We start from the raw sequence: 17,910 nt of genomic DNA, 5'->3' as shown, positions 1-17,910 counted from the left end.
AAGCTTATACAACAATGAAGCTTACAGTCACACTTTTATTAACCTGCCCCTGTCCCAACAATTGAGGCAGAAAAGGCTCAGACACTTAGTCCATATTCATTTTTGAATCACACATATTCTTACTATTACATAACACTAGTTGTAGAAATTGTGTACCAGAGAAAAGGAGGCACATTCTATATCTGTGGTTTCAGAGCCAAAAGCAAATTCTCTGGTGCAAGTGCACACTTGGCAGCAACTGCACACAAAACTCTCTCCAGTTATCAGCACTATGATAATGCTGTTAACGATATGGGAATTAAGCCACAATAAAACTACATTCATCTGAGGGAAAAGATCATTATGGATGATCTACAGCTACACACTAACAATGCAATGCAATGTTCAATAGAATTTTATTTTCCCAAATTGAGTTTTCCACATAATAGTTTATTTGAGGATTTTCAGTCAAGGTTTAGAGTGCATTATAGCACAGAGACAGCACCTGTAAAAGTTACAAATTAGCTTTTAATTGCATCAGACATAGGATTTCTCTCTTTACCTTTCTTTTTAGATTTTAGTGCTACATTTGATATCGTGTCCTATTACAGAGACTGGAACACAATTAGAATCTAAGGAACTACAATAAGCTGGTTTAATTCTATTTCAGTTACATGTTAATGAAGATTCTACAATGCCTGCCAAAGGTCCACAAGGTTCTGTGCTTGGACTGATCCTATTCACTCTATACATGCTTCCTTTAGGAAATTTCATCTGGAAACACCCCAGATGAATTTTCATTGCTATGCAGATGATACAAAGTATATTTATCGATGAAGCCAGATGAAACCGATCAGTGAGCTCAACTTCAAGTATGTCTTAAGGACATACAGTCGAATGAAAAAAGTTTGGGCACCCCAGACAATTTCCATTTTTTTCATTTATAAATCATTGGGTGTTTGTACCAGCAACTTCATTTTGATCTATCAAATAACTGATGGACACAGTAATATTTCTGTAGTGAAATGAGGTTTATTGGATTAACCAAAAATGTGTAATATGCATCAAAACAAAATTAGACAAGTGCATAAATTTTGGCACCCCAAGAGAAAAATCACATCAATATTTAGTAGAGCCTCCTTTTGCAAAAATAACAGCCACTAGACATTTCCTACAGCCTCTATTGAGTGTCTGGATTCTGGATGAAGGCCTTTTGGACCATTCTTCCTTACAAAACAACTCCAGTTCAGATAGGTTTGGTGGTCTCCAAGCATGGACAGCCCGCTTCAAATCATCCCACAACATCCCATTTTCAATGATCTTCAAGTCTGGGGACTGGGATGGTCATTCCAGAACTTGTACTTGATCCTCTGCATGAATGCCTGAGTAGATTTTGAGCAGTGTTTTGGGTCGTTGTCTTGTTGAAATGTCCAGCCATGGCGTAACTTCAACATTGTGACAGATGCTTGAACATTATTCTCAAGAATTTGCTCATATTAAATGGAATCCATTTTTTAAGGACACAACATCTGCAGTGATGGTTACTGTCTGTTTCCTCATTCTGGAGGTGCGTAAATCCTGAATGGAGGGCAGTTTGGCAAAAAAGATTTTCTCAGCAGTCCTTATAGCAGTTTGTACTTGTCCTGTTTGGTGGCAGACTCAAACCAGATGATAATGATTCTGCATACAACAGAATGGATCATTCTTCTTTAGAACTGGACATGACTGCATAAACCCCTGGGGGGGTTCCAACATTCATCACTAGAGTGGAAGTGTAACTGCCAATCATCTGTCTTGGGTCTGTTTGTGAGGAAGTCCAATATCCAGTTGCAGAGTGTGGTACTCATAGTGGTAAGTTGGCCCTCATGGGGAAGATAGTATTTAAGACTGAAATCATAAACAACTTTCTGATATAGGTGGTGTTATTTGCAACATGTATGAAGGGTTAGTAGTTCATCTGCTCACATTTTACTATTTCTTCAGATGGTTTTACCTTTTTTATATATGTGTGTGTGTGTGTGTGTATATGTGTGTGTGTATATATACATATACATACACACACACACACACACACACACACACACATATATATATATATATATATATATATCTCAGGGATCGCGTTAACCGAATATTTTCCGTCGTTGACCCTTTTTTTAAAACAGTGACGGAAATATCTGAAGGCCATCTGTCATTTTGACAGATTGCAATTCACACCCCTGACCACTTGGTGGGGAGTGAGCATATTAATTAGCTATTGTCTCTCTTGATGCATGACCTCGTTGGCTTCACTCGGAAAAATGTCACGGCAGCTGAGTGTCTGAAGTTTCTTCAAAAAGCCCAATAACAATGATGGTGTTGATAAAAGAGGTGAAAAAAGAGGGACTGATGCAGTGGAGGATGAAGGACAAACACGTAATCAGCCCTCGGTAACTACGGAGCGAGCAAGCGGCAGCAAGGAGGTCAGGAGGGAGTACAGAGTTCAGTGGGAGCTATAGCTCTCCTGGCTGAGGAGGGAGGATGGAAAAATGTTCTGCGACATATGTAAAAAAGCCAATATGAGTAACGGATTTGTCCGAGGATGCACGAACATGTAGAAATCACCATTAACTGACCACCAAAATAGCCACAGTCACGTCGAGGCTTCAAGGGTGCTCAAACAGAGTGTGGCTATGATTAAGCATGTGGAGAAATCACAGGTTGCCTGCAACGAGGCATTAAAAACACAACTTAAGGTTGTGCTGCATATGGCTAAAACAAACACCCCAAGCCACCTGTATCCTGACCTGATAAACCTCTTACAGTCTGCCGGCTGTCCAAACCTTAACAGTGCACACACATACACCCACCATGAGACAGTCAGTGAGATGGAGGAGGCCTTAGCGAAGACCATAACCAGCGATATTGATGACCGCATCGCCAACAGCAGATATGTTGGAATAATAGTAGATGAAACCACTAATATCACGGTGGAGAAAATGCTAATCACATACCTGACACTTCAACAGAAAGGGGAGCCTGAAACTGCGTTTATCTGCAATTACGCAATTCCCTCTGGCACTGCTGAATGCATCACAGCAAAAATAAAAGATGTGCCGTCGGGCTGTGGGGTCGCTATGGCTCGGGTTGTTGGACTTGGAAGTGATGGAGCGAATGTGACGGTGGGTCAAAAGGCCAGAGTTGCACGGCAGTTGCGCCAGAATGACTGTCCCTTCCTTGTAAACATTCATTGTGGTGCGCACAGGACAGTGCTTGCTGCCCGTGATGCCTCCACGGCTGTGCGTCAAGTAAGTGCATATGTCACCACTGTTAATAACATATACACATACTACAAGAATTCCCCCGTACGAACATACAGACTAAATGATCTTCAAAAAGAAATGGGGGAACACGACCTGCTGAGCCTAAAACAACCATCGGCTACACACTGGCTGTCGCTGGAGAGGGCAGTCAAGGGCATACGTGCCAACTGGGCTGCTCTGATTTCGGAGTTGGGGGAGGAGGAAGATGCGAAAAAACTGCGAAAAACGGTAGCTAAGGGCATCAGAAAGCACCTTCAAGTTACGGACAGGAGGCTTTGGAGCGCATCTGTGACCACTACGGGTCACAGACCGGTGCAGCTGAACCACTGGTACAGAAGGAGCGCATGCTGCGGGATATACCCCCGCTGAAGCGAGTACTTGCGGGATCAGGAAAACCCTCGTTCAGAGAGTCTTGCCGACTTCTGATCACTTCACTTGGAGAAATGTTCCCTGATTTCAAAACTTTGGCTGAAGTGGCGCTTGTAATTCCAGTCTCCAGTGTGGCAGCAGAGCGCTGATTCAGCCTCCAGAACAACATCAAAACAGCCATGAGAAGTCGTCTGTCCGAGGCAAAAGTCCAAAACCTCATGACAATAGCCTCTGCAGCAATCCCACTTTTGGGACATTTGATTACGCACAAGCAGGCATGCAATTCAAGTCCATGCGAACCAGGAGGAAGGTGTGAGACTGCATTCAGGCCACAGCAGGTGAACTGTTCATATTTTAAGTGCAATCGTTTAATTGCATTGTTCATATGTAGCTACTGGGGCCACAGTCAGTGGTTTTTGTCACTGCAGAGAAAATTTACATATTCATCTGCTTGATGTGTGATGGCACGGTGTGGATTCATTGTTAAGCTTGTTCGGACTGAATATTAATTAAAAATGAATGAAAATTAAATGCTATTGAATATGTCATTATTATCATTTAAAAAATTTAAGTGACAGGTAAAAATAGATTATGACAGGATTTTTATGACCCTGTCAGTCAAAATGACATACAACGAAAAAGTCTAGCGCAACCTCTGCTGTAGACACACCTCTACCTCCATTCTTAAATCTCTAGATTAAGTTTATTATTATTTATTTATTATTCTACTAATCATTGCATTTTGTATGAAAAGGTTGGGTGGTTATCTTCAACAGCTTGGCATGACTACCCATGTGTACTACAAATCAAAGGATTCCTAGACACTACTTGGTGAATTGCAGGTGTTTTACAAGCAGACATAGTGGAAGCGAATTACTTCTGCCTTTGAGGACAGTAATATGCTATCTGTCAAAAGATAAGTTCAATCATCACAGACAATGCTGCAATGGAGACATGAATTCAGTGGATGACACAGAATTACCTTGGTAATCATGCAACCGTCTTTCTTGCTTTGCCCACTCTCCACAGTTATTTGTGAATGACAGCATGAAGGAGGTTCAGGGTCATCTCCAGCACCACAGCCAAAACATCAAGTTTCAAAACTCTGTTACATAGCAGCTCACAATTCATAGACAAGTTTGAGGACATGTTTGACATTTTGAATGTTCCAGCAGCATACACCACTCACTGGAACAGCTCCTTCAAACAAGTACAGGCCTTCACAGCTTTGGACCACGAAGCCTTGAACATAGTATGTAGCAAGGTTTATGAGGATGTGCTGTTCAGTGGTTGTGGATGGAGTCAGCTGAAGGAACTGACTGCATTTCTTGCACCGTTCTCTGAGGGAATAGACCTGACAGAAGAACAGAAGTCAATTACCAATAGCATGGTGGTTACAGCTGCCGTGGACTTAAATACACACATCCTCAAGATGGAGACCAGAACACAGTGCTGGTCATTTGGCAAGATCCTCTGGCAGTCTCTGGTGAAAACATTTTCTGGAATCTTTACAAAAACAAAAATGGCTAAAAAGAAAACTACAAATCTTAAAATCGTATTACTATAAAGACAAACTCACTGGACTTTCATTTCATCTGTTTATTTCTGTCTTCAAAATGTAAAACTCTTGGTCTACTGAACCTGATAGTGTCTTCATATTTAACCTGCTGTAGACATGCTTATGTAGATAAACTGAATTCACCTCGAATTTGCCTGCCATACTCGCCTATAGAGAGAAAGAAAATTGTCATACTTGCCTGTCCTGAGCACTTTTAAAAAAAAGTCAGCCAGCAAGACCTTCCTGTCTAACCTAAAGAAATAACAGTTCATTGAATCATTTTGTTACTAATCTGTCATTTTCCTTTCTAACCCATATTCCTGCCTAAAAGTTGTCCAAAAATCAGTGTCATCAGACTGTCCTCTACTGATCAAAGGGTTGGTGGTTCAATTACCAGGGATAAGTTACCATGCTGGGTTAGGTGGGTCTAGGTTGCCAGCAAGATCAGATGATCCGCTGTGGTAACCTCTAACAGCAATCAGCTGGAAAAATAAGTATTATAAAGAGGTTAAATTTAACTCTGATATGTGCAGACATCCTATCAGTCATTGAGGTTGTTTGAATCTCTTCTCACTACACATTTATTGCCTTTTTCTCAGTCGCTTTCCTCAGAGCTCTGCTAGTCATTTCTGCTCACTCACCCTACTTGTTAAAATACCAGCTCCTCTCTCACTCTTGCTCACAGTTAATCACCAACACACTGTTGCATTGATGTGTGACATCAATGCAACAAGAGGAGGAGGAGTTGAGGGTCTAGGAGAGGTCCTCAGAGATGTGGATGCCCAGGAACTTGAAGCTGGAGACACGTTCAGCCTCAGCCCCATCGATGTCAATGGGGGTGTGACTGCAGCCTTTGGTTTTCCTGTAGTCCACAATGAGCTCCTTGGTCTTCATGGTGTTAAAGGTCAGGTTGTTGTTGGCGCACCACATCACCAGCTGCTCAACCTCATGAAGGCCTGTAGGCTGATTCGTTGTTGTCGTTGATCAAGCCTATCACCGTGGTGTCATCTGCAAACTTGATGATGGAGTTGGAGCCATGCACAGGCAGTTGTGGGTGAAGAGGGAGTAAAGGAGAGGGCTCAGCACACAGCCCACCGGACGCCGGTGTTCAGGGTCAGCTGCCTTGGCCAGTGACAGGTTGAAGATGGCAGTGAAGACCAAGCCAGCTGTTCTTCACAGGCCTTGAGCACACGGCCGGGTATGCTGCCAGGGCTACCAGCTTTACAGTTGTTCACTGTGCTGAGTGCAAAGAATGAGAAAGAATGCATGGTAGAGACAGCAGGTCTGTTGTGTCTGAAGAGCAAAGGCAAGTTTATCAGTTTATCATGCAGGACAGTTATTCGCCATGTGGAACTAACTGATGAAGTGATAGCCAGTTTGCTGAGGGCATATCTTCACACATGAATGAGCTAAACATGAAGCTACGGGGGAAAGATCAGTTTGTGACTTTATTCTCCAGACAAAGTTCAAACAAATCTTTTGCTCATTTTCCCACATCAGCCATGCAGAAAGAGGCCACCTGAAATAAAAAGAAATACAGCAAATAAATCACTGGACAACCTGCATGGAGAATTCTGCCATCAGTTCTCTGATGTTGAAAAAATTGACAGGTCACTTCAGGTGGTGTCCTGTGCCCTGTCACCAGACCCTGAAACAGCACCACAGGAGCTGCAATTGGAACTGATCGATCTGACTCTTAAAGGAGAAGTTCAACTCTCTTCAATTGAATGACTTTTATGCTTCACTGAACGAAGTCACATTTCCAAACCTCTGGAGGACGGCACAGAAGATGCATGAACATCAATAAGGCTTGTCACATATCCAAGTTAACTGACCAACACCTCAGATCTATCCTGAGAATTGCCACAACAAAACTAAAAACTAAAAAACTAAGATACTGGGTAGCGATAGATGGTGCAGGGTTAGCCATAGTTAGTCCATAGACCTCCGTGTTTCCCTCTCCTTTGTTTACGATCTCAACGCTGCAGACGGTCACTTCCGGTTGGCATAGCTGAGTCAGTCGGCCTTGCTGTACTGGTGATCTCTTGGCTCGAACAGGCTTGAAACTAGTAAGAAAATGATAGCTATATCGCGAATTCTAGTGAGACTCTGAGCCTCGCATTGTGTATGCACCACCATCTTGATATCATGCTTGGTCTTCAGTAGTGGAGTCTTGCGTGGTGAGCGTGCATTGAGGCCATGGTGGTTGAGTGCATTGCTTATTGTGTTCTTTGAAACAAGTACACCTGCTGATTCCAGGTCGTGGCTGGTTTAAGGTGAAATTATGTTCTTTAATGTTCTGATAATGGCCCCAACAGTGCTCACTGGAATGTTCAGAAGTTTAGAAATTCCTCTGTAACCAATGCCATCACTATGTTTTACAACAATGAGGTTGCGAAGATCTTGCAAAAGCTCTTTGCTTTTACCCATCATGAGATGTTTCTTGTGTGACACCTTGGCAATGAGAAACCTTTTCATAGACCATCAATGAGGATTAAACCATCTGATATTAGTTTGCAATGATAGGGGGCAGGAATGCATTCTAAATACTGACAGATTTCAGCTGATTTCTCAGCTGATTTCTTGGCTATCCATGTCTATCCAAAGATCCAAGATGGCGGAGCGGACGGCTGCCTCGGTGTGTTGGTGCGCGTTGTTTTGTTTTGTGTTTTAAGTCTGTCGTTTCCAATGATACCCGGAGCTCTTTCACCATAGAAGAGCTCATGAACATCAGGGTAACAACACCAGAGGATTTATTTCCTAATTTTCTGCTCCCAACATTGGAAACTTTGGACATCCTGGTCAAAGGTGCGCTCACTTTTGCTCACACAGCGAAACGCCGGAGGAGAGGAAAACGGGCCGGTGCGCTCGTGCGCCTTCACCAGCGCAGACTATGCACAGCGTTACCGGGAATATTTCTCTCTAATGTGCGTTCACTGTTGGGTAAAAACAGGGACTTTTCTTCATCTGCGGTTTTGTGCTTAATCGAGACGTGGCTGTGTGGATTAAAACTGGACTCTGCACTGCAGCTGGCAGGCTTCCAACTCTACCGTGCGGACAGAAACATGGAACTTTCCGGCAAAACTAAAGGTGGAGAAATCTGTTTCTACATCAACAGTGATTGGTGCAATGGCGTGACAGTGATCCAGCAGCACTGTTCTCCTGACCTGGAATCTTTTATCATTAACTGTAAGCCTTTTTATTCGCCCTGGTGAGTTTGCTTCATTCATTCTGGTTGGCATTTACATCCCGCCGCAGGCCAACGTGCAAGACACACAGTGTATGCTCACTGATCAGATACTGTGTGTGGAGCAGACCAACCCAGACTCTTTAGTTATTGTCCTTGGTGATTTTAACAAAGGTAACCTCATTCACGAACTCCCTAAATACAGGAAGTTTATTAAATGCCCGACCAGAGAGGAGAATATTCTGGATCATTGTTACACCACAGTCAGGGATGCTTATCACGCCGTCCCCCGTGCTGCACTGGGCCACTCTAACCACATCATGGTCTACCTGATTCCTGCGTACAGGCAGAAACTAATGTTCTGCAAACTTGTAGTAGTAGGACATCAAGGAAGTGGACCAGTGAGGCTGTGGAGAATCTCCAGGCGTGTTTGGAATCTACTGACTGGGATGTGTTCAGGACTGCTACCAACAGTCTGGATGAGTACATGGAGGCTGTGGCGTCCTACATCAACTTCTGTGAGGACTGCTGTGTTCCATCACACACCAGGGTGAGTTACAACAATGACAAACCCTGGTTCACAGCCCAACTCAGACAGCTAAGGTTGGCAAAGGAAGAGGCCTTCAGGAGTGGGACAAAAGACAGATTCAAAGATGTGAAGTACAAGTTTAGCAACTCTTAGAAACTCCAACACCAGTTCTCAGCTAACGACTGCATCTATCTGGAAAGGGCTTGGGCAGATCACCAACCACAAGCCTAAACCCCCCCACTCCATCAACGACCGACGCCTAGCCAACGACCTGAACGAGGTCTACTGCCGCTTTTAAAGACAAAGGGACAGTCCAGCAACCATCCCCCACAACACCTCCCAACAGCTCCAGCTCCAGTCACCTCCACCAATACCTACCTTAAAGGTCCCCCCTCTCCCTCCCCACCCACCTCAGTGACGACTCTTTCCATCCACGAGAGGGACGTCAACAAATTCTTCAGGAGACAGAACCCCCTGAAAGCAGCTGGACCGGATTCTGTCTCCCCATCCTCCTTGAAGCACTGCTCTGATCTGCTGTCTCCAGTGTTCACAGACATTTTTAATACCTCACTGGAGACATGTCATGTGCCAGCCTGCTTCAAGTCTTCAACCATCATCCCTGTTCCCAAGAAGCCAAGGATCACAGGGCTGAACGACTTAACGACTGACCCATCGCCCTGACCTCTGTGGTCATGAAGTCCTTTGAGCGCCTTGTGCTCTCACACCTCAAGGACATCACCGACCCTCTCCTGGACCCCCTGCAGTTTGCCTACAGAGCCAACAGGTCTGTAGATGATGCAGTCAACTTGGCCCTCCACCTCATCCTCCGGCACCTGGACTCCACAGGAACCTATGCCAGGATCCTGTTTGTGGATTTCAGCTCTGCCATTAACACCATCATCCCAACTCTGCTTCAGGAGAAGCTCTCCCAGCTGAGCGGGTCTGACTGCACCTGCAGGTGGATTACAGACTTCCTGTCTGACAGGAAACAGTGCGTGAAGCTGAGAAAACACGTCTCCGACTCAAAGACCATCAGCACCGGATCCCCCCAGGGCTGTGTTCTTTCTCCTTTGCTCTTCTCCCTGTATACGAACAGCTGCACCTCCAGTCGCCAGTCCGTCAAGCTCCTGAAGTTTACGGACAACACCACTCTCATCAGACTCATCTCTGATGGTGACAAGTCCACCTACAGATGGGAGGTTGACCATCTGGTGACCTGGTGCAACAAGAACAACCTAGAACTCAACGCTGTAAAGACAGTGGAGATGGTTGTGGACTACAGGAAGAACTCAGCCTCACCTGCTCCCATCACCCTCTGTGACTCCACTATTGACACTGTGGAGTCTTTCCGCTTCCTCGACTGCAATCTCCCATCTCTTCAGGACCTGTACACCTCCAGGACCTTGAGTCATGCAGGAAAGATTGTGGCTGATCCCTCCCACCCCGGACACAAACACTTTGAGTCACTCCCCTCTGGCAGGAGGCTGCAGTCCATCAGGACCAAAACCTCATGCCACAAGAACAGTTTTTTCCCATCTGCTGTCAACCTTATCTACAAGGCCCAGAACCGCCCCGACACTCTTCACACTCCACCTCTGCCTCTACTTGTCACATTGACGTTGCCATAATTCTATGCGTTACATTAATGCTCAGCTTGGATTTCTTTCTGAAAAAACAGATTTTGTTCCTGAAAAAACAGACTTGTGTATATATATTTATATCGTTATATTTTTTACTCTTTTAAAAGCTTATTTTTAGTAGATGTGTAAAGCACCAACTTCACCAAAACAAATTCCTCGTATGTGTAAAATCATACTTGGCAATAAATCTTTTTCTGATTCTGATTCTGATTTTTGCAGCTACTCTTCATGTGTTCAATACTTCTTGCCTGTGTCATTCCACTTTATTTCACATAACTTAATTTATAGACTTATTTATTTTGATTTATTTGTATTAGTGGATTACTTGCGTTGTTACTGACATCTGGTGAAAAATTCATTTCAATAGCTCCAGCAAAAATATATTTACTGCCAAAAATGTTGATGCATCCAATACTTATTTTCCCCGCTGTATGTACAAGCACAGCCGCCATGGCTGGTGTCCATGTGTGTCTGGGATGCTGGCTGCAATTGGCACAATTCATTGAGAGCTGCATGAAGCATGAAAAAAGGAGTGAGGTGTAGAGGGACGTAATAAAAAGATATAGTTCAAGAATGTGTGCATAAAGTGGTGTGGTGATGACTGTGTAAGTAAATGTAAAGGTCATAAGTTGTGTGCTTAATGTGTGTTTATTTTACTGCAGAATGTTTTTGCACAGTATCAAGGATCTAAGGAGGAAAGTAGGTGTATGCACACAACTGAGAGCAGAAGTGCTACATTCGTCTGCATTTTCTGAGGTCAGTAAGTGGGCAGCACAGACCGCATCTTCTACCACAGAACATTAGTCATCTCGCAGCCTTCGGACAGAGAACACAGTGATCTGACACCCATGACAAAAATACTTTTCATGGCATGACTCATACACTCAGAGTTAAATGTCATTAGAATCAGTCACAAGTCCAGTGAATCCACATGGAAGTTTGTGGACGATCATAACACTAAAACGAAGGAAATACACATTTGGTCTACATGCATAGAGCATGCAAGGACAAACAGGTCAAATCAACTCTTTTCCAGATATTCTAATTATATGCGGTATGGTACCATTTGAGACCATTTCAAATGTATAATCATTATGTTTAGAAGATTATTTTGAGGGATATATATACAAAACCTAAGCTGAATAAGCCAATTTCTATTTAATGATATGCAGTATAAAACTAGTGGTATGTGAAACAAAAGTTCAGCTCATTTCTAGGTTATTTATTCTGAAGGCTGCAACAAATGATTACTTTTGTTAACATTTAATCTGCAGATTATTATCTCAATTAAATAAATGAATAATTGTCCAAGGTGATGTCATAATTCTATACACTACTGTGCAAGGGATTTTAAAATTGAAATTAGAGCGTTACAGTCATAATACAGAGAAATGTACAGGCTAATTTAGTCCAAATAAACTTTGACTCAAGACAGACCACAGCCAAAAATGTTCAGTAATCACTCTAAAACTAGTAGCCTTTATTGCATATAACATGCTTTGTGTAATTACAAGTTATTTTTAGTAACCTGACCCCATTCTGCCATTACGCAAAATATTAAGGCCACTAACTAATTTCATGAGGAGCAATGCCATAGACCAAGCATCCATCATTTAAGTGCACATTAATCAGATGAGGAGCTAATAAAAAATATTTATTGATTTATTTATTATGAATCTACTGACAAAAAAGTCAAGCACGAAGAGGCTGAGAGGACCAGAGGAACACTCCCATGTGAGAATGTTAGTCTACTTTCATCAGAACGTATCATTTTATGAAGTGTAAAATGATAGAAATATTTCTTGTGGTTCAATAGCCAATCCATCTTAAAGTAAGAATCTCCTTTGGTCATTCTGAAGCAGCAGACGCCGGCTTCAGAGGTCACCCATCCCAGCGAACCCCACACTCACCGAACTTTAGCGGCCACGGACGATATCGCATCTCTCCTCAGATTCTTCCTTTTGGACACCGCAGTTCCCATGCTGAAGTGGAAACAACCAAGGAGAGAAAACGCAGACCATTCCACAAACTGATCGGCGACGGAAACAAACCTTGTTTGGTTCCAAGGGAAAAATAAAATTATCCGAATGCAACAATTGACGACGGATTATATCATATTTGTCATTATCATTTCCTTGGATGAAACTGAATGTTCCAGAACGATGCAGGCTGAGCATGAAGCTCATGCAGCTGTACTGCTGGAAGACAAACGGAGTAAGGTGCACCGCGCTTTCTTCTTCTCATCCCAACGAAGCAACCAGGAAGGAAACTGAGACCATAAAAGGAACGTCATCCCGTTAACCTGATGCATGGCCTGTACAGGTGCGGGGTGGGCAATAACAGGAAAAATGCGCTTCATTTTATGGGTGTATGGGGGTGTTAAATGAGGGGGCGTGAACACTTGAGTACATAAATAATACTGAATCTTAATAATGATCAGGCAAAACAATGTCATGCCATTCTTTTGGACGCAGTGTGTTTAATAAATAAATGTACAGATAGAATGGTGGTTTCAACCTTATCCATGATATCCACTTATCCTGTCCTCTATTGTATTTTTATTTTTATTTATTTTTACTTTTTCAGCTGTAAAGCCAGTTGTCTTAAAAAAAAAAAAAAAAAAAAAACTTTACCATTCTGTTTGCTGTTATTACAGACATGCATTCTAACATGCTGCTCAAAAACTGAAATATTGAACAAACAACAATATTATATATTGTTTTATAAAAGGTCATTTCTGTCTATATGAATGGAGTGAGCCAAACCACATTCTGGTATGTTATGTGTGGCAGAAGAATTATTTTTTAAATGATTTACATAAGTAAAAGTTATGTTTTAAAAGCCCTGCATTCAAAATATTATCGGGGAGTAAAACTACAAGTACTATCGTAAAAAGTTGTGCAGCATTTTAATAATGTAGCTAGTCAAGATGGAGCTAATGCTAACTGTATACTGTTTGGTAGATATATGACAATAAACTGTGTGGCAGAAGAAATGTGTCCACTGATAGAAGATTTGAGATGAGTCCTTCTCTTCCTCCTGCACACTCTACCCAGGCATCACCCCTCGCCCAAACCATGTGAAGTATTTCCATTAATCCCATGTGAGAATGCATCTGACAGGGACAGATGTGTTACATGTGTTATGGAGCAACTCTGGACAATGTCCAGACATAATTCTGTGTCAATTTTCTGGAGTTCCTGTGAAAAAATGGCTTTACTGTCTCTCCTGTAAATTCAGGGTGTGCAGCTTGATGTAGCAATCCAGCTGCCTTGCAAAGTCCCAGCTTTTGAGAAACACCCTAGTTGGCTTTCGAGAAAGAAATCCTGCACCATCCTTGAATTAATATGGTTTGTATTGGCTGAAGTGCGTTTTGTGAATTAGCTATCAATAACCAAAGTATATTTTATTATAAACAGAAACAAACTTTTTATCAGATCAACCCTCTCTCCTGGAAATTCCATTTATATAAAACTAATTTGCATTCAGAATTACATATGGACTGTGACACCAGAATCCAGGGTTTGCATCCAGACTTTGGTTAGCTTTAGGCAACAAAAGCACTTTGGTTAAGGTTTGGGAAAGATCGTGATTGCTGCTGACTTTTTCTTTATTAAAATAGACAATGACCCGTCCCAAACATAACCAAGTGCTGTCACTACCCAGACATGACCATAAAAAAGTTGAATAATCCTGTAGTCACAACAAGTGGAACAAATGCTTTGCAAAATTGCCTGTTTTGGCAGAAAACAAATTAAATACACTGTCAACAATATCAACAGTTTTTTTTTTTACTTCTTAGATAAATTAATTTATATTAATTAAAAAATGTCATCATTATTTTAATACAAAGGTTAATTGAAGTTTCCTTTCAAAGGTACTTCCTGTTTCTCATTGATTCTATATAAATGTAAATTCTTGGACTCAGAGCTCATCAGACAAATATCAGACAATCATACTGGTTTAATATGCCAGTAACTACACTACTACTTCTACTACTACCCTCTAATAACAGATGATATCAGCTGCATTGCTTAAGATTTAGCCAGATCCGTGGTTCATAGGAATAACAGATTGCCCAGGGATGGCACTGCAGATTAACAAATGTTGAGCACAATTTAAAAAGAGAGAGAGAGAGAGAGAGGCTACTTCAACTTTCATTTCCAATCCAATCAATGTGTCTATTGACACAAAATATTTTTGCTCTTCTGGAAAACAAAATCAATTTTATGTCAATAGTTAATCAAAAGAAAAAAAACTAAAAAACATCACTTTCTTTGAGCCATAGTTTAACCAAACCTCACTGTGATTACGAAAGCATGTATAATCTAAATTGTACAGGTTACATTGTGTACACAATGCTCATCATGTGCCAGATTTCAGGAACTCACATAAAATCTGTCCACCTCTTACTGCATTAACTGGCAGGTAGACTGTAGAGTAGAGAGACACTGTGCAACTCCTGTCTGACACTTAGCTTATAATCACCAAAGGCAAAGACTAAAGGTCTCAATCCCTAACTTTAATATGAAGAAAGGCCCACAATGTCACTGCAAATCTGGTGTGTGGGCACAGCAGACTCGAACAAGACTCAGTGTGAAAGATTTGCTCTAAGATTAGACTCTGCTGCTTGAAATATACCAATTCAGCACGTGGCAGGGTAATACAAGTGACTGCCACGGGCTTCTGAAAAATAAACCCAAAAAGGATATATACCAGAGTACCAAAAAAACTCAACCTGATGCTGTGCCATTGGCATGTGTGTGTGTTTGAATGGGTAATGCTCGTAATGAGCAGGTGGCTTAGCCACGGTTCAAATGTGTGGGTGAACGTATGAATGCAGACCTATGTTGTGAAAGCCATTTTACCACAAGAAAAAAAAAAAAAAAAACAGGTTAGGGAAAGATTATGGTTTAGGTTAAAAATGCAACTCAGTTAAAATTAGGGAACCTGGACATAACTGACACTGCCAGATGACCCATGGACCCAACTCACAGGTCCACTCCAAGCCATTGCCACCATCCAGGACAGAGGTGGTGTGCTGCAGCCAAATGACAGATCTTGTTCGGAAGGCAGTTTTTCCACATCAGCCTTTAACTCTCTCTAACTGGCTCATGTTCCTGATACATGAGCTCCAGTCAATCTTGGTGATGCCTTTACGATGGCTCCTGCCATTGCTTCTGTGTCTCTTTCACCTGTGGCTGGTGTTAGTCAGGCATTTTCTAACTCCACCATTGCTCCCACTGTCACAGCAGTGACCCCTCCCCTGTGTCTGGCACTAGTCTGGCAACTCATCACTTAACTTTTGCAAAGAATTATGGTAAGATGCAGCAGGAGGCTGTCATCAGATGCTCAGGAGGTCTGCCTTGGGCTAACCCTCCTTGCCCCTGAGTGCACCAAAAAATATTTTAACATCTTTTTTAATGTCTTAAAGGACTGTGTTATTTTGGGCCCTAGCAGAGTTACAAAAATGCACAAATAAATTAACAATTTGGCACAACCAAATTCACAAACAAATATTTAGAAAAATAACACTTAAATTGCACAATTAACCAAGTAAATAAATTCAGTGTAGTGCCAAAGACCATATTTTGTTATCTTGTTAAGCAAAATAAATATTCACAGTTTAACACACAATACTAGATGTACCAAAACCACATCAACAGGCATCCATATCAACATTTGATCAACCACAACAATTAGACTCGTCCTACTGTACACAGCAAATAGACTCAGAAGTTTACACTTTCAAACATTAATTAAAAACAATTAATTACAACATTAATTAAAAGAGACATCTTCATGCTTGCAACAATAAGAGAAATACAGAACAGTGAGCTGCGTGCCAGGACGTCAGGCCAGTCAGAAGGATTAATCAGGCCTCCGATCCTTCAAGAACACAAAGGTGCCGCCTACACATCCAAAATACACAATGAAGTGACTCTAAATCATTCTATGTTACAGACCAAGCCATCTGTGACGGTACCAGGCCCCATGTAATGAGTCTCTGGACCATATTTTCTGTGAGCCTGTTGGCTGACTTGACTACTCTCCCTGCCATGGTGACTACTCTGCCTTGAACTGTGGCATGGTTAGAGTTCTGTCTGGGTAAGTATAACTGTGTACTGATATGCTGGTTACCAGAAGTCTGGGGTATGTTACGGTCGCTGACAAAAGCAACCTGTGTGTCTTGGTGTGGAGACTGTATTAGTCTGTGAGTCAGTCAAATCGGGAGCAACATGTACACTGTGCGTCCCATACACTTCATCACACTGTGTACCAGTTTCGTCTGTGAGCTACGAAGCAAGTTCTTCTGGTACCGAGTCAAACATGACCCATGAAGACATTCATGCTTGAGATGACTCCTCCAAGCTACTCAGTCCATCCATCTCTCCACTGAAATCTCCAGCATCAGATGAGCTATTCAACAGCTGATTCTCCAGTGTATCCCAGACAGGAAGGACAGTCAACACTCAACAGTAGGTTCCTGTGCACTACCTCACACTGGCCTGAAGCATCACTGATCTTGTAGATATGGGTTTTTGGGTTCCTCCCAACAACAGTATATGTCACAGGTTACCACTAGTCCACCAGTTTTTTTTTTACCCCGTTCTCTTTTGTTGGCTAGTAGCACTGAAAATCCAACATTTAGAAAGATGCCTATAACTTGTTATTGTACTGATGGGTCTGTTGTTCTTGCTCTTTTGTGCTGGGCCCTGAGTAATTCTGGCAGATGTCATAATGCTTTCCAATGGGGCTTGTACAGCAGGCTCTGGAGTCTTGGCAAATACACATCTCTCACAGTACTGAATGTCCTCCTTAACATCTCTCTCCATGTTGCCTTGCTAAAAAAAAAACAATGTTGCCTTTCTAGGTGGAGAGTTCTGACTTGACACCAGTGCCCTGCCAAACCAACACCCTATAACACCCTGCTCCTTAAACTTGCTGCCAGTACCAACTGAAACCTCTTTAATTTGCTCACAGGATCTCTTGTTTCCCTTTAACTTCAGATGAATTGCACGAACCTCCTGCATCAGGGCAGACTCGGAGTGCTGGGTCACTTGAAGATGTTGGATTCCCAGTTTGAAGGCATCCTGCACTTTGTGAGCTCCCGCACCTTCTGCCTCTAGCAACAAGCTGTTGTAAGGCTCCTGAATGACACATCCACTGAATCGTCGAGCTTGGGCTTAGTCAGAATATGGTTGAGTGGGTTGTTGTCATTTCACAATGTAAAGTCTTGCTCTTTCAGCCAGTGACTGAACTTCATAGTGATGCTCCACTTCAGGTCCATGAACTTGAGATGATGAGCAGTACATCTCAGATTCCGTTTCCGGCACCGTCGCGAG

General features: G+C 42.3%; 1 protein-coding gene across 3 annotated transcripts in view; it reads right to left on the bottom strand.

Annotated features, from left to right (window-relative positions):
• nsmfb (NMDA receptor synaptonuclear signaling and neuronal migration factor b) overlaps nucleotides 1-12,846 on the bottom strand; it is a 153,067-nt gene extending 140,221 nt beyond the window's left edge. For all 3 annotated transcript variants that reach the window (XM_076730197.1, XM_076730198.1, XM_076730196.1), the window contains exon 1: nucleotides 12,475-12,846. In XM_076730197.1, coding sequence (XP_076586312.1) covers nucleotides 12,475-12,545 — 71 coding nt within the window. In that variant the 5' untranslated portion in view covers nucleotides 12,546-12,846. The remainder of the gene's footprint in view (nucleotides 1-12,474) is intronic.
• Between the last annotated feature and the right edge of the window lie 5,064 nt (nucleotides 12,847-17,910).

Source organism: Chaetodon auriga, chromosome 5, assembly GCF_051107435.1.
Source record: "Chaetodon auriga isolate fChaAug3 chromosome 5, fChaAug3.hap1, whole genome shotgun sequence".
Taxonomy (NCBI): domain Eukaryota; kingdom Metazoa; phylum Chordata; class Actinopteri; order Chaetodontiformes; family Chaetodontidae; genus Chaetodon; species Chaetodon auriga.
Note: the sequence above shows the minus strand (reverse complement) of the source record. Positions and strands in the feature narration are given on the sequence as shown.